The following is a 20,578-nucleotide window of genomic DNA, read 5'->3' as shown; positions in this document are numbered from 1 at the left end:
TTCATTTGGCTGGTCGAGATAGAACACATTTGGCTGGCTCTTTGAGAGCGCCGCGCTCGAGCTTCGAGCGCTCGGAGGCGCTCTTGCCTTCGACCTGGGAATGCGGCCGACATCTGGCGGACTTCCGGTCGCGTGGCTCCTGCAGCTTAGCTGGGTGCCTGATTGGGCGAGCTGGTGATTGGGCGAGATGGCGAAGCGTACAAGTGCAAAGGTCAGACGTGAACGAGACAACTGGCAAGGATAAGTACGGACTAAAAACTAAGTTTTATCATCAATGCACCTAGTTTCTCAATGCGGTTATCACAAATACTCGCCGTTTTTTTTTTATTGCTCCCGTCTTCACTAGTACTTCCTTTAATGTGTTCGCATTATTAGAGTACTTCACGGATCCATCCGTCCACACGCACCCGCACCCGCACGTACGTACGTATTACGTACTTGTTTGTATCTAACCGTTTTCCCGCCTACCCGAGTCACTGGCTAGACCATGGTCGAATGAGTGGCGCATCGGGCTGCTGTGCTGAGGGAACAAGGTTCGAAACCAACCGTCGGACCAACTTGGGTTACTAAGTACGCGACGATGTGTACATATGTGCCAGTCTTCAACGAACCCCTTTCTCGGCGACGTAAGTCACTGCAGATGCGGATCTAGGCATGTAACACCACCTTAGGTACCGCTGGTGAAATAATATTTTGGACGCCAACCTGGAGCCCTGGTATGTGCTCCGTTTGTCCTGGTCTTCAATGAACCTCTTTGATGCCAACTTGAATCACTGGTTCTGTGCTAGTCGGTGTGTGCCGCTCTTCAATGAACGCCTTCGACGCCAATTTTAGTAGCTATGTGCCACTGGGAATGTGCCATTGTGCAATGACGAAGCAGATCCAACGCTCAACAAAATTGAAACCACTCCAGAAGGGTTCCCCGAGGGCAGCAACCTGATGTTTTAACAAGCTGCGCCCAACTACCCTTGGGGATGTGCTGCTATTGAACGAACGTTTTTTCACGCGAACGATTCAGCGAGCTGCGCCACGAATGCACTGGGTATGTGCCGCTATTCAATGAACCACTCGCAAACTTGGGCCACTGAGTGTGTCCCACTGAGCATTCGGCAAGCGAGGAAACAATTCTCGGCGTTCGTCCACACCAGCGCGCCATGCATTTCGGAGGCTACGCGCAGGCTTCGTGGTGGCAGCGCGTCTAGATGACGCCTACTGTTGTTCAGGCGTCGGTCTGGCTAACATCTGTGGACAGAAAGGCAACGATTTAGGTTTGAAATTTAGTGTTAGAAAATCAGGCGTTATGGTATTCAATGAAAACAGTGAACAGACAGTGGTGATAGAGGGCCAGGAAATACCTCGGACAACAGAACATAAATACCTTGGTATATGGATAAACGAAGGAAATAGATGTATGGAAATACAGGAAAAAACAACAGTCAAGGGGAAGAGAAATGCAGCCCTAATGAACCACAGAGCGCTATGGGGATACAATATGTAAGAGGTGCTCCGAGGTATGTGGAAAGGTGTAATGGTTCCAGGACTTACTTTTGGAAATGCGGTTTGCTTTAAATCAGGGGTACAATCAGGACTCGATGGGAACCAAAGGTCACTGGGTCGCCTCGCATTGCGCGCTCACGGGAAGACTACAAATGAAGCTGTCCAGGGTGATATGGGCTGGACAAGGTTTGAAGTGAGGGAAGCTCGCAGTAAAATTGAGCATGAAGAACGTCTGAGGAATATGGAAGACAGTAAATGGAAGAGCGTAGGCTAGGGCGTGTTGGTTCATAACTGAGGTTTTTTAGCGCACGAAAAGCGACGAAGGACAGTCGAAAGACGCGGACACAGCGCTAACTTCCAACAATTGTTTTATTCCACGAAGCGGTACACATATACATAGGGAACAGACACCACCGTACGCATGCGCATATGTACTGATGTTTAGTAAGATGAGACAGCACCGAGACACGTGTAGGATGATATCGAAGATGAAAAACGACCATGTATAGCCAAAAAATGTTTTTGTAATTGCAAGATTAAAATGTCATCTCCAGCAGGCCACCCCCTGTGTCACGTTTAAAAAATCAAATTCTTTTTTCGAAAGATCAATTGAAGGCGCGCTAACATGAGGACTCCCCAACGTAGCGATCTTCGCCGCTTCAATTATCTCACGTGTTGTTTGCGTCGGGCTTCTTCCTATCACCGTGCACTGTTTATAAATGGGGCTGCATCCATGTTTACTGCAGTGAAAAGCCAGATGCCCCACTCCTCCAGTTCGCACATTATTTTCGTGTTCACGCAACCTATCATTTACACACCTTCCCGTTTGGCCATTGTATTTTTTGACGCACGACAGGGGTAGTTCATACACGATATTGTTCTCACAAGGGACGTGACATTCCTTGTGATTTGTCCGGCAACTGGGCTTCTCAGAACCACAGTAGCTAGCCTTGCACAAGTTGGACAGCTTGATTGGCGCTGAAAAGATGACGCTTACATTTGCGTTATTGCCAATCTTCTTCAGTCTGTGCGAGATATCGTGGATGTACGGTATGATTGCGTGTTCCTGTTTCACTCCCGCATTTTCCGGTGAGGTACACCGCTCATCCTGTCGCCCGCGTTTTGTGGTCTTAAGGAGACTTTCGGCCACTGCTGTGATGATATGCTGCGGTAAACCGGCCTGTTTCAGGCGATTCACTTGCGCCAGAAAGCTAGACAGACACTTGTGAGGACATGATCCGCGAAGCGCATTCATTAAGGTTGACTTTCCGATGCCCCTCTTAACTAACTTTGAGTGGCCCGATGAAAATGGCAGTAGCGGCTTGTTCGCCCTTGGTTCATATGCCCAGCACACATGGTGCGCTTCAAAGAAGACCTACGGACTTTTGCCAAGTTCCACCTTCTGACACTATAATACGCAGTGGCCATTCTGGTTTATGGGTTTTGATCGATGGTTTGATGGTTTATGGTTTGATTTTGATGGTTTATGGGTTTTTTTCTTCAACGCATGTTGAAATTGCTACCAGTGAATGATCCTTTTCTGACGAAGAACTCACAAGAAGTAATAGGTTACCTGAAGACGCATGTAGGCAGTAAGTTGAAAGATTTCTCTATAGATGTAAAAGATCTATATTATTCACTGCCACATAATGAGTTATTAGTACGTGTTCAAGAGGCTATTGATGCTTACGATGAACTGAAGTTTGTAAACACCATCTGCATATCTACACAGGGTTTTCTTGAACTATTGTCCATGTATCTGCGCTCGACATTCTCCAAGTGGGATGGAAGAGTTTATCTTCAAAAACAAGGAATTTGCATTGGTTCCTGCATTGCGCCAATTTTAAGTGACCTTTATCTTGCTCGTGTAAACAGGATACTGGATGCCAAATTAGAAAATTCAAATGGAAAAAAGGTGTATAGGTACGTTGACGACTACCTTGTGCTTCTCGATCCAAATCCTAGCGGGGAGGGTTGTCTTGATGTCACGCAAGTGCTAGATCTTTTCAACAAGTGTGTACAACCACTCACTGTTACACATGAAACGCCACAGGATAGTACCTTGCGATTCCTCGATATTAGAATGTTTTTTGAAGGACACCAGGTGTGCTGGGCATATCAACCAAGGGCGAACAAGCCGCTACTGCCATTTTCATCGGGCCACTCAAAGTTAGTTAAAAGGGGCATCGCAAAGTCAACCTGAATGAATGCGCTTCGCCGCTCATGTCCTCACAAGTGTCTGTCTAGCTTTCTGGCGCAAGTGAATCGCCTGAAACAGGCCGGTTTTCCGCAGCATATCATCACAGCAGTGGCCGAAAGTCTCCTTAAGACCACAAAACGCGGGCGACAGGATGAGCGGTGTACCTCACCGGAAAATGCGGGAGTGAAACAGAAACGCGCAATTATACCGTACATCCACGATATCTCGCACAGACTGAAGAAGATTGGCAATAACGCAAATGTAAGCGTCATCTTTTCAGCGCCAATCAAGCTGTCCAACTTGTGCAAGGCTAGCTACTGTGGTTCTGAGAAGCCCAGTTGCCGGACAAATCACAAGGAATGTCACGTCCCATGTGAGAACAGTATCGTGTATGAACTACCCCTGTCGTGCGTCAAAAAATACATCGGCCAAACGGGAAGGTGTGTAAATGATAGGTTGCGTGAACACGCAAATAATGTGCGAACTGGAGGAGTGGGGCATCTGGCTTTTCACTGCAGTAAACATGGATGCAGCCCCATTTATAAACAGTGCACGGTGATAGGAAGAAGCCCGACGCAAACAACACGTGAGATAATTGAAGCGGCGAAGATCGCTAGGTTGGGGAGTGCTCATGTTAGCGCGCCTTCAATTGATCTTTCGAAAAAAGAATTTGATTTTTTAAACGTGACACAGGGGGTGGCCTGATGGAGATGACATTTTAATCTTGCAATTACAAAAAATTTTTTTGGCTATACATGGTCGTTTTTCATCTTCGATATCATCCTACACGTGTCTCGGTGCTGTCTCATCTTACTAAATATCAGTACATATGCGCATGCGTACGGTGGTGTTTGTTCCCTATATATATGTGTACCGCTTCGTTGAATAAAACAATTGTTGGAAGTTAGCCCTGTGTCCGCGTCTTGCCACTGTCCTTCGTCGCTTTTCGTGCGCTAAAAAACCTCAAAGTAAATGGGCTGGGAGAGTGTTGATGTATCTGTACAGGAAAAAGAAAACATTGATTCACAGTGGAGGAAAAGAACTAGGAAGCTTACCAGCAAGTATGCGGCCTGTAGGCTGGGCAACACAGCAAGAAAGAACGTCAAGCAGAAATTCAGAAAAGCTGATATCACTCATGTGTGGCGGCAATGGAAAAGAAACCTGCCATGAGTAACTACTTAAGAGTAAAAAGGAAATCGGGAAAGAAACAATTTATGACAACTCAAAGGGAAGCTCATTACTTTACGAAGCGAGATCGAGATGCCAAAGAATACGCACTTGCTTGCTGCAGTAAAGCTAGGGAAATGGAGCATGTTTTATTAGAATGTGAAGATATCTTCCCAGTGGTCGATTTAGGCACCACTGGCCTGCTTGAAGCCCTTTGGTTTACCGAGAGCAGTGGAAAAGTAAACATGTCCGCAATAGGGATTAGTAAGAGGCGATTGGAGGATTGGGGGAATAAGTAGGGAAACGACAAAAAACGGATACATACAAAAGCACAGTTCGCAATAGGGGATCAGAAAATTTGGTTGTGGGAGCTGATAGTGTTTTTATTTTTTCATTGTTTAACCTAGGTAGGACCACAGGCAGTATAATAGGAAGAGCTTGGCCGCTCAACCCACCGCCCCGTTCCAAAGGGGACGCTCACAACACCCATCCGAAGCGCGCCAGACGAATCCCGCTGCACTACAGGCCTCATACATAACTCGTTTCGACGGTGCCACACGTTGTGTCACGGTATTGACTCTATGCTAACACATTGCCGTCGACAGTCATCATGAGATCGGTTCGCAATTTTTTTCAGGTAGCTCCTTCGCTTCCTTGTATAAATTCGGCGCATTGATAATGAAACTTGACTTGGTAGCCCGTGTTTGCCCTTGTAACTTGCCTCGTCCACGTTTAACCTTCGCGCTGCACACTTACGATCCTGCAGCTTCCGTTGTTGGCCCAGTGTCTGCCGCGGCCGCCTGGGCGGTTCCTCGGCTCCAGAGCGCCTTGCTTGTTTAGAGCACAAGTGGCAGAGACTTGTTTCAAAGTCTTTCCTTTGTTGGCGGCCTCCAATTGCTCTGGCGAGCGGCTGCACATTAGCGTCGCTCACGCTTTCTCTCGCTTCGGTCAAGAGTGGGCTTCGCCTCTTTGCAATCCGAGTCACAGCGAGGTAGAGACCAGCCGAGTGTACCATTTGAAAATGCGGCCGAGTAGTGTGCTGAACGGCTCACTGCTTGAAATATTAATTACATAATGTGTGTGCAAGGGCAGAACCACAAAGAATACACAAAGATGTACGTAACAGGCACCGTGACGTGCACCTGTGACGTGGGTTACGCATGTGAAATGTATTCGTGTGTCTTTGTGCTTATGCCTTTTCGCTACATTATGCAATTAAGTAAGCACCAAATCGACCAACAACATGTACTCCTGCTTCAAAATTAGGCCGGTTCAAGAGGAGGTGATGACGGAAGAACGTACGATGCTAGGTTGTTTTCCGCTTTGATTCTTCCCATATTTATGCGTTAAGCAATCCGATTGAGTAGATATTTCATGGAAGATACATTTCAAAATTTATACCATTGGCCTGCCAAAAAGTACCTTAGCGGTTGCTTGATCTGTTGCAACTTATTGTAATCATCTACCGCTACTTTTGAGATATTATCGCGATTTCTTTGTGCTTAAGGAGAACACGCCTGAAACTTGACTCGCAGATGCTCACAAAACAGTGCCAACTCATGGAACAGCAGCACGAACATTTAGAGGTGCAGCCAATATTGAAATAATTATCGATGCCAAGTGTTCATATTGTATAATGATACTTTCGCCAGCTGAAAAAAAGAAAAACATTCCATATTGTATGATCAGAAAGATAGCTTATACACATTATAAGTGAATTTGGTGGCGAAGAGATGTTATGAATTCACTGCCAATGATTGCCAGTTTTCATAGGAACAGTCAGACTGTTTCGTCGAGAATTGTTTTGATAAAAATTCATTTTGCTGTATTAGTTTTCGCAATTGGGCAAGTACCATTTGGAATAGAAACTTGTTTCGCAATGAGCGTACGATAGCAGGCGCGTAATTACACACACGCTGCCTATGCGGCGCATACCCGTACCTGTGAAGGTACTCGACAAAGTACCGGTTGGCGTCGTTTGTGTACAGCGTGATGTAAGACACGATCACCGAGGCGTTCACCGCGCATAGCAGCAGGTTTTGGAAGATGGTCACGTATCGCCTGCAATTGCAATTGCACGCACATTTGTATCTTCGGAAGTCTATAGCAATCGGAATCTGAAATATAGTGATTTGTGATTGATCCATCAACCACCGACGACAGTCAAGGTACAGGACGGTAAGCTGGGCAAGCATGTGCGATACAGGGTATCACAAAGTCCAGCCACATCATAAAGCCTGTTCAGCATCTGTTTAATTCATTTGTAGCTACAACGCCCAAAGGAGCTTTTGACGGACGATGTGGAGGGCGTGTAGATTATATGGCTACCTCTCGTTCTTTGACGTGTACCAAAAGCGAATAATTGCTTCCGATGCAGTGCTGAATTCAGTTCAACTCAATTTTATCTTCCTTACATGAAAGAAAAGAGCATCCGCTAAATGCTGTTACATTTGGTAGATTCGCGAGGAGAATGCTACATCGACGCGACTGCAACGGACCGCTAACAGACAGTTGGGCGACTGACTAGTTACTGCGTCATTGCTCGTCTAGAAGAGCACGTACGTGTGTATTACACCGTGAATCAGGCAAGCACTGTGCTGTACACCTCCGCCAGTGCAAATTCCATTATCAACCCCAGCTCACTGAGCGGCCGAGCAGCAAGCCACTATAAGGAGTAATTCGGCCGAAGCCTACCACATCAGAAAACACAGTCGAGCTTTTCACGGAGGCCAGTTGGTCGGATGAATCATGAAGATAAGTAAAAAGAACGCCGACGCCACAGACGACCAGAAAAGGAAAGCCTTTTCGGCTCCCCTGGTGGGAGATGAAATGCCTTTCTTTTTCTTCTGTGGTCGGCGTCTTTTCTGCTTATCATCAGCACTAAGATGACCGAAGGCGGGAGCGTGACCCACTCTGACAGTCGTCCTGACGACATAGGCCATAAGCCCTCTCACTACTTCTTTGAATAAAATATTGCCTGAGTTTCCTTATCCCCATACCATCTAATATTTCTGCTTGAGTACGTGTTTAACTGTCTGTATTTTCGTATCTTTCTTTTCTAAAGTTGCCCGAAAGTTTAATATTATACCGGGTGTTTCGCGTAACATGAACCCGACCTATAGTGGCCCGTTCACACTACACGAAATATCCGGCGAGCGAAGCGGATTCGGCCGCTTTTGACGCCGAGGAGGGCGGAAAGCGGCGCGGTGAAGGCAATCGGTCCAGGACCCATTTTTTCCGCTTTCGCCGCCGCCGGAAGTTGCATTCTTGACGTTACAACCCGTCTAATCTCAACGTGGCAGCCAGAATGTTTTAGCGACCGGCCTTCCCCGTGGAAATGCTCATCGATAAAATTAAGCAGCACCCCATACTGTACGGCAAAGGGCACTTGAATTTCGAGGACATCACCTACAAAGAGCAGCTATGGGACAGGAGCGGGAAAGAAATGGGAGTGAGCGATAAGCACGACTGTTATTCACGCTTGCTCGCGCCGATGCCGGAGCGACAAGACTTTCTCATTGACAGTACCTTGCTTTTATGCATATTCTCCGTCAAACGTCAGCAAACATTATTCCCGCGCCGCTGCTTGCTCCTATGCCGTGCATGCTCAGCTCGTGCGCCGTTCGAATGCCTGCGCAGGCATGCACGCGCGACACTGATGGCACCGCGAGAGTAGAGCAGTGTTGCAATAGAAACTTTTCTGTGCTACAACGGTGAGCGCAAAGTTTTATAAGAATTCATGCAGTGGCAAGAGATTGTTGGCCTTTCCCAACCTATCCCGCACCTGCAAGGACGGGCGGACCCACCACCGTCGTCGCCGCCGCCGCGATCTTGGTTGCTCAGCCCGTCGCAGCTCTTGAAGCATAGCCATCATTGAGTTGCAGAGGAGAATCGTGACAATTTCATCTTCTTCCGACATTTCCTCGTCTTCTGAAAAGCTCGCCATCGTGCTTTTCCAAAAAAAGAAACTGCCGCGAGATCTCGCTGTCGTCGCGGAAAAGCGAGAAGCGGCGGCGGATCCGCCGATGCGCGCGTCAACAGATGAGAACACGCTCTCTTCTTTCCGGCGAGCGAATCCGCTTCGCTCGCCGAATTTTTGTAGTAGTGTGAACGGCCCTTAAGTGTGGTACTTTAGACGAATGAAAACAAAGGCATATTTTTTTAGACATATTGAGCTAGGCTATTTTTTAAAGTGTGACTACCTTGAAAATAATTTATTACGCTTAATTATGCCACATTCTAAACATTCGTTTTATGGCACAAGTCTTGTTTTAAAGTTCTAGAGCGTGCTCGAAACCCCTGATATAGTTGTTTTGTATAGGACGTTATCTCTTACGTAGCTTTGTTTTGCGCAACCTCTGAAGAAAACCGCAAGGGAGAGAGAAAAACGACGTCACTGTGCGCTTGCACGTCCGGATCAATCATGTTTCAAAAGAACTAAGTCCACATGCCTGTCCAAAGCTGACGAGAGTGTTTGCATACGTGATAAGCGGTGGCCTATTGCTTATCATTTAGGAGCATGTAAGATTTCAATCTTCACAGGGACATACGCTGGGCGCTTCAGCTGATCGCTTTCTTTTTTTCTTTTTTCTTTTTGCAATTCCCTAACGCGCTTCGTTCTTTCGAAATACGACTGAGGACTCTGTAGTTTATCCGCCGTGGTTGCTCAGTGGCTATGGTGTTCGGCTGCTGAACATGAGGTCGCGGTATCGAATCCCAGCCACAGCGGCTGCATTTCGATGGGGGCGAAAACACCCGTGTACTTAGATTTAGGCGCATGTTAAAGAACCCCAGGTGGTCAAAATTCCCGGAGTCCTCCACTACGGCGTGCCTCATAATCAGAAAGTGGTTTTGGCACGTAAAACCCATAAGTTTTTTTTTTTACTCTGTAGTTTAGACGAGGGGTGTGCAATGACGTCATGTTTTCACATTTCACTGGCTTTCACAGAGCTTTCTGCCCAAAGGAGAACACGTAAAAGATAACGTCATACAATCAATTTGATGCCGATGAGACATTTTGACTCGAATCAACTATTGCCACGCGCAACCTGTGTTGAGCGGTAGGGGCGTGGCAAAGAAGACGAGGACGTGCTTAGGCTTGTGTAAATAAATACGTTGCCTCCGAGATACATGTGCGTTATTCATATGCGGCAATAAGCACTATCGGAAGGAGTGGTCGAACATGGGGATCTTATAGATCAACAGGCATGTGTGTTCGTTATACATTGTTTAGCTGATAAGTACAAGACCGAACAAGGTCGAGTTAGAATGAACTGTATATTTCAGGTTGAACAGCGCGAAGGAAACAAGTATCACAGACAAGCGTTTCCTCGCGTCCTTTTCTGATTCGCGCTGTTCAATCTCATTTCTAAATATGAACCAACTAGCCTTCATCAAGATCTTACTAATGTATATTTCAACACATGAATAACGCTCGACTATGTGTATAGAGAGCTTTAGCGGCAGCTCGATGCGCGGCCAGCAACAGCAATTGGCGTCGATGAGGTTTCTTCTGCGCACGCGCCGTCATCAACATGAAGCGTTTATGATCCACTGGAAACATGCGTGGGACCATAATGAACTAGTTTGGTAAACACATCTGCATGCAAGGGGTCAAAAACTCGAACAACCACAAAGTACTGTTCTTTGTTCGTGCTTTTCGGAACACTGTCTAGCGCAAAAAGAGCAAGGTGGGCCTACCTGGTCTCCCAGAACATGACATCTCGGACAATGCCTTGGGCGAACAGTGACGCAATCGGCACTCGCAGTACTGCAGGTAGTGAAGGAGGAGAAGCATAGCTGTTTGCAGCGCGTTGAATACTGTGCTCGAGCGTAGGCACCAACATTTGTTTCGTAATATTCTCTGGAACACTTAGCACCAAATAGAATTTCAGTTGCAGAGTAAAACTTGTCGGTGGAAAATCTGTGAGATTGGGATTTTCTTCCATAAGATTTGAGAGCTGGTGAAATGTACCAAAGTCGGAGTACAGGTGCACAAGGACTATCAGGGACCAATCATGGCGCCGGCTACGCGCATAGACCCTAAAATGTGCGCTCGACGGCTTTCAGGTCGCAGAACACTGCAAATGTGCGCAGAGGCGTCTCCATTATATTTATTCATACGTTGTAATCAACACAGGACCAATTTCATGTTCCTATTTGTGATGTGCAATACGTGTCGGAGGGTTCTGTAGATAAATGTCAAATTTTGTGCAAGTAAACAAGGAAATAGGGGATAACTGTGTTCGAAAAACTTGCTGCTGTGCAACTTGAATTCCAAGGACTTACGCGTTTTGTCAGACCAAGTTGTCATTTCGCAAAAGTTGATGTAACTTCGGAACACAGACGTGATACAATATGACTTGACACTATAATGACAATGTAGTCATTTCTTGACGGGAGCGTGACAACGTTTGATATGCGTTTTCACTAAGGATAGATTAGGTTTGAGCAATGAAATCAGGCAATTAAAATTTCAATAGTTCGGCTGTGTTGAAATAGTGACATTTATTCTGAATCCTCAGTTCATGAAAGAACTCGGCTGACACCTCTCTGAAAATACCGTTTTTTTGCACCATGCACGAGGATTATTCTCGCTAAAGTGTAAAATTTCTCATAAACAGCTTATAGAAAAAAAAGACATTATTCAGCATGAATGAGGCTCTGTTTAAAAAATTTAGAGTTGAAAGTTGGGCTGATTGGTTCTGCGTCAAGTGCTGTATAAGGTTTTCTTGCGATAAAAACACTAGGAAAGGAAGCAGGTGGACAGGAAAACATTCCCAAACCAAAGTCAAGCGGCGGCATGGCTAGCGGCTTTACTCTACCCATTGACTATATTGCAATATCAGTATCAGTGTGAAGTAATAAATCGATTTCATATCTTGTTTCAGAATTTGATCTTTTCAATGAGAACTTTGATTACAGCGGTTACAATACAGTACCCGTTGTTTAATATAGTGGAATTGATTAATGTTAGTCGCTTTATTGGCGTAAATTATAAATTCTGCCCTGTATTATTTCTCCTCCTTCTCCTCCTCCTGTGGAGGAGGAGGAGGTAGCTGTGGAATCACTCTACTTTCCAAGATGTTTATGTAAGCGTCCTATACTCCTCGCTTACGTAATGCCTCTACGACTGCTGGTATCTCTACTGAATCAAATGCCTTTTCGTAATCTATGAAACCCATATAGACAGGCTGATTGTATTCTACGGATTTCTCGGTTACCTGATTGACGCCATGGATGTGATCCATCGTAAAGTATTGCTTCCTGAAACCTGCTTGCTCTCTTGGTTGACTAAAGTCGAGTGTTGCTCTTATGCTATTGGAGATTATCTTGGTGAATATTGACACAATGATGTGGGGCTCCCGCACCGCGGGGATGGCAAGCGCAAAGGTCGGCGCCATGAAAGACGATGAAGCGCGTGAGCGGCACGTTCTTCTCCTGGCCGGCCAATAAACAGAAGCGTCTATTTTTTAAGACTCCGTAATCAATCAACGTTACATTTTTCTGGTGGAGGTGCGGGGTACATGCTACCACTCCCAAATCGAACACCACCTACAAGCCCAGTACGAAGTCCGGTTGAGCTGACTCCAGTTCAAGTACGAACAAGCCATCGACTTCAAGGACTGCCACCTGAGCACGAGCCTCTACCCAACCGAGTCATAAGGATGAGTACCTCAGTTCCGTCTTCTTCCTGAACCGCACCGACCGAGGCCGTACTTAACCAGCCGCGAATCCCCACATCTTTCCATGGGGACACTTTCGAAGATGCAGAGGACTGGCTCGATCACTTTGAGCGTGCCGCAGAATTCAAAGGCTGGACTCTAGAGCGCAAGCTACGCAACGCCTACTTTGCCCTCGAGGACTATGCGCGGACATGGTTTGAGAACCGTGAAGCGGCCCTATCGACATGGAACAAATTCCGACGGCAGCTAATCAGCACATACGCCAGCCTCGATCGCAAGGAGCGAGCTGAATCCGCAATTCAGGCGAGAGTGCAGCGGCCGAACGAAAGCGTCGTAATGTTTGTCGCCGACTTTTCCGACGCGTGGATTCATCCATGCCGGAAGAAAGGAAGCTAAGGAACTTGATGCGCGGCGTCAAGCAAGAGCTATTCGGTGGACTAATACGCAACCCACCAAAGACCGTTGCAGAGTTTCTCGCGGAAGCCATATCCATGGAAAAGGCACTGCAGCAGCGAACAAGGCAGTACAACGGCGACGTTTCGACCCTATCGCGTGACCCTCTCGCTATACCCTTGGACAATACCGACGCCTTGCGGGAGCTCATTAGGCTTGTTGTCCGAGAAGAGCTTCAAAAGCTTCAGGTGGCTCCAGTATCGGTGCCGTGATTCCCTCTGGCTGAGGTCGTCCGGTAGGAAATCAGGCAGGCAGTACAAGTCCCGGAGCGAAGCGAGATGCCAAAGCACGAGGTACGGCAGCCACAGCCTCGCATGTCGTATGCGGCAGCTACGAGAAGTTCGTTTACCCCGACTTTTTACGATGTGCGCGACGTCCCGGACTTTCATGGTGTGCGCACCGTTGAACAAGCAACTGGTGACTTCAGGACTCGCCGCACGCCATTCATGTCTGAAACATGCACACCCCGCAAGAGTGACGTATGGCGCACTGCAGACAGGAGGCCCTTGTGTTTTCACTGCGGTGAAGCCGATCACCTCTACAGGGCGTGTCCTTACCGCCGCGCTGGGCTCCGCGGATTTTCACTGAATGCGCCGTGGCCGCGCAATAGTGAATGCCCCCTGGAGATTGAAGCCCATCTCGCGGACGCCAGGACCTCGTTTGCCCCACGATTCCCTGTCCCCCGGTCACCGTCACCCACCCGAAACAGGTCTTCCAGTCCCATCTTCATGCCAAGCGCAACAAGGCGTCGCTCACCCAGCCCTGCCTCCCGGGAAAACTGAGTCCAGCCACCTGCGGAGGTGAGGTCGCTGACGTTGCGAACGCTGAAGATCCTCCACTAAGACGACCGCGAGATGACGTAATCGAGACGCAGAGAAAGCAGTGTAGTTTGGTGTCAGTATCTTGCGACGTACCGGTTACCATAGATGACCACGAAGTCACAGCGTTAATCGACACGGGTGCGTACACGTCTGTTGTGAGCCAGAATCTCGCGTATATCCTGAACGAAGTTTCGACGTAACGGACCGGGACTCAGATTCGTACTGCAGGAGGGCACCTCGAAACTCCAATGGGCCGGTGCATGGCACCGGGGCTTCACGTACATCGGCGACTTCGTCATTCTTCCTGAATGCTCGAAGGACCGTATACTCGGCATGGATTTCCTTCAGGCGAACGGTGCCATCATCGACTTACAAGAGTCTAGAGTCAGCTTCGCTACTACGCAAGCCATAGCGAACAACAATGGCAACGACCGTGACAACGCGCTTCGCATAGCTGACCATCACGTCACGTTACCACCCAAGAGCAGCGTGCTTACCCTTGTCCGATGCGACATGGAGGACGACGTTGAAGGAATTGCGGAGGCAAACATCCCTCTGCTTCTTGAGCGCCACATTTGCATAGCCGGAGGGCTTCTTCAGGTGCGCAACAAATGTTCAGTCGTCTTGCTAACAAACTTTAGCAACGAATATCGGCATGTACCGCGAGGAACGACAATCGCATTTCTTCGCGAAATCACTGAAGTTACTGCAACTGCCACATTGGAAATCGCATCGTCTCAGCAATCTGAATTACCCAGCCTAAAAGAACGGATTCACGTTAACACTGCTCTGCCAGACCATCAGAAAGACCGTCTACTGAGTCTCGTGAATGAATTTGTGAACTGTTTTTTAACGTCGTCCAAAGTACGGCGCACGTCCATCACAAAGCGCCGCATTGTAACGGACGAGTCCGCACGTCCTGTTCGTCAGCATTCTTACAGAGTGTCTCCAATGGAAAGGGAAGCGATCAAGCATCAGGTGAAAGAGATGCTCCAAGATGACGTGATCCAGCCGTCCACAAGCCCGTGGGCCTCCTGTGTAGTGTTAGTCAGAAAGAAAGACAACACACTACGCTTCTGTGAATATTATGGAAAGTTGAACCGTGTCACCCAGCGCGATGTTTATCCATTGCCACGCATCGACGACGCATTGGATCGTCTCCAACATGCCAATTTATTTTCTTCGTTGGATCTTAAATCAGGGTATTGGGAAATCGAAGCCGATGAACAGGGTCGTGAAAAAAACAGCGTTTGTGACACCTAACGGGCTTTATGAGTTCAAGGTTCTCCCCTTCGGTCTCTGTTCAGCACCTGCCACCTTTCAGCGGATGATGGATACCGTGCTTGCTGAACTCAAATGGCAAACCTGCCTCGTATACTTGGACGACGTCGTCGTGTTCTCGAGCACGTTTGACGAACACCTCGCACGACTCGAGAGTGCACTCGCGGCGATCCGTACTGCCGGCCTCACCATCAAGCCTGAAAAGGCTACTTCGGGTTCCAAAGCTCAATTTTTTTGGCCATATCGCTGATACTAAAGGCGTCCACCAGACCCCGACAAATTAGCTGCCGTAGAGGAGTTTTCGCCACCCACAGACAAGAAGGCTGTCCAACGCTTCCTTGGTTTGTGCGCATATTATAGGCGCTTCGTCGAGGGGTTCTCGAGAATTGCTGAGCCTCTGACACGGCTCATACGCGACGATGTGCCTTTCATTTGGTCGGACGAGCAGCAGCAGTCGTTCAATGAATTGCGTAAGCGCTTGCGAGCGGCCCCAATACTTGCTCATTTCGACGAACACGTTGACACTGAAATTCATACTGACGCCAGCAGTACGGGTCTCGGCGCAGTTCTTGTGCAGTAGCAAGCTGGTGCGGAACGCCCCATTGCTTATGCAAGCCGCAGCCTAACCAAGGCTGAGAAAAACTACTCAACCACTGAAAAAGAATGCTTAGCGGTTGTGTGGGCAATTGGTAAATTCCGACACTACTTGTACTGTAGACCCTTTAAGGCTGTCAGCGATCACCAGGCCCTATGCTGGCTTGCCAACCTCAAAGATCCTTCAGGCAGACTAGCCCGTTGGAGCCTGCGCTTACAAGAGTACGACATTATAGTTGTCTACCGATCTGGAAGGAAGCACAGTGACGCCAACTGTTTGTCACGCACACCACTCTCTACTACGTCCTCGGACAGCGACCATGACTTGCCATTTGTCGGCGTTATCGACGCCATAAAGATGGCTGAGCGCCAGTGCGCTGACCCTGAGCTGCTGCCGCTGATCGAACACCTTCAAGGAGCTGAAGGTGTCTTACCTCGGTCGCTCGTGCGCGGCTTATCATCGTACTCTTTGCACAACAACGTCCTTTACAAGAAAAACTGCGGAAGCGGTCCAAATACGTACCTCCTTTCCGTGCCGTCGGCGCTGCGCAATGGACATTTTGCAAGCCTGCCATGATGAGCCATGTGCGGGACACCTGGGATTCGCTACGACATTAGCAAGGATATGCCAGAAGTATTACTGGCCCCGGCTTTTTTCTTCTGTGCAATGGTACGTCAAGACGTGCCGTGATTGTCAGCGCCGCAAGAAACCACCAGTTAAACCAGCTGGCTTTCTCCACCCTGTGGACCCTCCTCAAGCACCGTTCCAACAATAGGACTGGACATACTTGGGCCATACCCAGTGACTACTTCGCGCAACAAATGGATAGTCGTTGCTACCGACTACTTAAACCGATACGCCAAAACCGAAGCTATTCCGCAAGCAAACTCGTATGAAGTGGCCAAGTTCTTTGTACGCCACATCGTCCTACGACATGAGAACAGACGGTGCAATATTTTAGGTAATATTGGAAGTAAGCTAATGGGCCTATAATTTTTCGATTCTGTAATGTCTCCCTTTTGTGGATTAGTATAATGTAGGCATTCTTTCAGTTATCTGGGACCTTTGAAGTCGATAGGCAGTTCGTATAAGGAGCCGCTAGTTTTTCAAGCATTGTGTCTCCACCATCTTTGATTAAATCGTCTAGTAGTCCATCTTGCCGCTTTTCCCCGCTTCATTTCTTACAAGGCATTCTAACTTCATCGTTATAGTTATAGGAGGAGCCTCTCTAACCTGTTCATTACTACTTTGAAAGGAGATATCGCGCCTCCTTGGGTACTGTACAGGTGAGTATAGAATTCTTCCACTGCTTTTACTATATCTTCGAGATAGCTGATGATATTACCCTGTGTATCTGTCAGTGCATACTTCTTGGTTTGTTCGATGCCTAGTTTACTTTTCACTGTTTTCAGTATGCGTCCATTTTTTACTGCTTCCTCAGTCTTTGTCACGTTATAATTTCGAATATGCCTTATTATCTCCTTGTTGATTAATTTTTACAGTTCCGCGAGGTCTATCTGATCTCTTGTATTGGACACTTTTATTATTTGACGTTTCTGTATTAGGGCCTTTGATACTGGGGAGAGCTTACCTACTGGCTGCCTTGGGGCCTTACCTCCCACTTCAATTGCTGCTTCTGAAGCCAGCGTTGTTATGATTTCATTCATTGCCTCTATGTGATCTTCATCTCTCTGTTCTGAGGCTGCAAATTTCTTGGAAAGTGCTAACATGAATTGGTCTGCTTTTACGCTTACTGCGTCTAGGTTGGCTTGTTTGTTGTTGACGAATTTTACCCTTTCTCTCTTCAAATAGAGGTGAATCCTAGCCCTCTACCTAACACTTCTACAGCCTGTACTATGCTGGAATCGGCAGAAAGTGTGAAATCAATTTCATTTCTCGTTTCACCATTAGGGCTTTTCCAGGTCCACTTCTTGTTCCAACGCTTCCCGAAGAAAATGTTCATTGTTCGCAGCTTATTCCTTTCCCCGAATTCTACCACCACCTCTCCTCCAATGTTCCTAGAGTCCACGCCGTATTTGCCAATTTCTTGTTCACCAGCCTGCTTTCCCCCGATTTTTGCATTGAAGTCGCCCATGACTACGGTATACTGAGTTTGCACTTTTTGCATCGCGAATTGAACATCTTCGTAAAACTGCTCTATTTTTTCATCATCGTGACCTGAGGCTGGAGCGTAGTTTCGTACTACCTTTATTCGATACCTGCTATTTAGCTTTATTATGACTACTGCTGCCCTCTCTTTAATGCTGTAGAATTCGTCGGTGTTGCCCGCTATGTCCTTATGAATTAGGAATCATACTCCGAACTGCTTCATAGCTGGTAGTCCTCTATAGCAGATGACGTGGCCATTTATCAGCACTGTATAAGCTTCACCAGTTCTTTTAACCTCACTAAGGCCAATGACATCTCAAACAATGCCTGATAGTTCCTCAAAAAGTCCTGCTAGGCTAGCTTCACTCTAGAGGGTTAGGGTGTTAAACGTTGCAAGGGTCAGTTTCCATTGGTGGCCTGTACGGGTTCAGAGATTCTTAGCATCCTCTGCTGAGTTCCAGGTATGACCGCCGCTTTGGTCAGATGCTCCGCAGCTGCTGGGGATGGAAGGTCATTGGGTAATTGAGTATGTCATTAGGGAGGGAGTGGCTGAATACTGTACCAGGGAGGCCAATTCCTGTTCTGGTGAGAGAGTGTCTTATTGAAACTTAGTGAGTTTTCTGATTAGGTTGTACTGTATTAGTGTAGCCGCACTTGCTCTCGGCGTTTTTGCCGGTGTCAGGCGCCACTCCCAAGTTTGGAGATGTTGTTTACTGGGGGAGGAGAGTTCGAGCTTCCCATCTTAAAAAAAAAATACTGCGAGGATTTGAACTTTTGACTGGTGCAACCAAGCATGCAAGCTAGCTCAGTCAGATAATCCTGCGGGCTGTCAGGCTACCTTAGGTCGGAGAATTCCAGCCCAGACGATCCTACACGCCTGAAAACATGCTTGAATTATCCGCGGTGTACGGGTTTTGCTGATCGCAGCAGGTGGCATGGCATAGTATTTCTCATTGTTTCTAACATCGTGGTTTCGGAGTCTGCCGTACTCATGCGGCCATGAACGCGCCATTATTCTGCAGTTTACATATACATTCTTCTAACTTCGCCAAGGCCTAATACATTCAGGATAATACCTGATGATTATTAGGAGAGCTATTGTAATCTAGCTTCACTCGAGAGTTGGCGCGCTAAATGTGATTGCAGTGAATTCCCAGGATCACCCTGTTCGTATCCAGTAATCTTTCTGTCACCGTCTGCTGCACAGGAAGTTTGATCTCCGCGGCAGTAAAGTGCTCCGCACAGCTGTTGGTCAATGCGAGAGCATGAGAGAAATCCTGCGGCGATGGTGTGGACTTCGTGTTTTGACGTGGACGCACCTTTTAGAAACTCAGTGGGGCTTCGGAATGAAGCTGAATCAGGACTGCTACACTCTGAAGAAGTTTGCACACTTGGCAGTGTGTTTTTCTCACCGAACGACAATTGTCATCAGCCTTTGCTTTCGTTTCCTTTCTTGGGAACTCTGCGCTAACTACTTTCCTGTCAAGAACGCTGTGTGACGCTGATGGGACGCGTGCCGTTCGTGACGTGGACGTACGCAGTGCTAAAGAAAGGAAAGACACGCAAGATAGATGACGATTATCGTTGCGTGACAAAATATACGGCCCAAAGCGAGTAACTATTATTAGAGTGCATAGCTACACTGGCTCTAAACAGATCTTTTGTTCAGGATTAAGGCGCCACTACATATCTTAAGCCTGTGCTGGCTTGGACAGTGACACAAATGCTGCGCTCCGAGTACGGAAGTCAAACGATAAAGCTCTATTTCATATTGTTGTAAATAATCGTTGATTAAAGGGACACCAAATATTGAGCCCGGTCAGATCAATAGGTCTTCCGTCTAGCATTTCCTGTATGCCTATATATGACTGTGCTGCATGTAATATCACGACTGAACGTCCAGGTGCTGATACGGTAGCTCACTGAATAATGATAATGTAGCTTGAATAAATATTTTCCTGTAGTGTCCCATTATACACGAAAGGCGAAAAACGCTTGCCCCAATGCATTTGCCTCGTTTATCGAGGACGCCCAAACCACTGCGTAGCATCATTCGGGTGTGCAATGGGCGCTTGGTTCGACGCCCATTCATCATCACGACACGGCGTCCTTCTCAAAATATTGCAGCGTGCAACAGAGACGCGGTACATATATGCGAAGTATCCCGCGTTGCTGCGATATTTCCAGGAAAAGTGGAAGCACTCAACTGCTCTCGTCGGCGTTGCCGTAACCACGCTTGGGCAGCGGCGAGTCCTTGCCCGGCAAGACGACAGCGCCGTCCTCCATGAACGATGTGCACTTCTGGATGCGCTGCGCGCGCTGCGGGTCCCACAGTGAGGAGCGCGTCGGGTAGGCCGGCTGCGCGGGAGGCGTGTGCTTGGGCGGGCGTGGTTTCTTGGCCGTGAACTCGCTGTTGTACATGACGAAGTCCCACAGCGTCTCCTCGGTCGACTCCCCGAACGAGGGGCCCTCCGTCATGTCCACGCTCAGCACTGCACGAAACGACGCCTTCTTTCGCTACCGCTTCATCACCATACGTAACGCCTGTCCCTCGAAAAGAGCGAGACAACACTGTTTAATGTGGCAAATCAGTACTGCGCAAACTGTCAAGGTGAAGGAAATTTCAGGTAGGGGAAAAATTATCATCCGCGATGCTTCTAGTGGAACTCATATTGGTTTACTGGAGAGGAAACGTAGTACTTGAAGAAAAATCCGTCCTGGTCCTGGATTAGGACGAATTTTTCGTTACAAAGACCAACAAAACCTAAGC

The 20,578-nt window shown here is 47.7% G+C and overlaps 1 protein-coding gene across 1 annotated transcript in view; it reads right to left on the bottom strand.

The window, feature by feature from the left end:
• Positions 1-20,286, bottom strand: part of LOC142583733 (Na(+)/dicarboxylate cotransporter 3-like) — a 73,524-nt gene extending 53,238 nt beyond the window's left edge. The window contains exons 1-3 of the mRNA XM_075694221.1: positions 20,016-20,286; positions 10,565-10,634; positions 6,806-6,925 (exon numbers count right to left, since the gene is read on the bottom strand). Coding sequence (XP_075550336.1) covers positions 6,806-6,925; positions 10,565-10,634; positions 20,016-20,286 — 461 coding nt within the window. The remainder of the gene's footprint in view (positions 1-6,805; positions 6,926-10,564; positions 10,635-20,015) is intronic.
• Positions 20,287-20,578: the final 292 nt, after the last annotated feature.

Source organism: Dermacentor variabilis, chromosome 5, assembly GCF_050947875.1.
Source record: "Dermacentor variabilis isolate Ectoservices chromosome 5, ASM5094787v1, whole genome shotgun sequence".
NCBI classification, from domain to species: domain Eukaryota; kingdom Metazoa; phylum Arthropoda; class Arachnida; order Ixodida; family Ixodidae; genus Dermacentor; species Dermacentor variabilis.
Note: the sequence above shows the minus strand (reverse complement) of the source record. Positions and strands in the feature narration are given on the sequence as shown.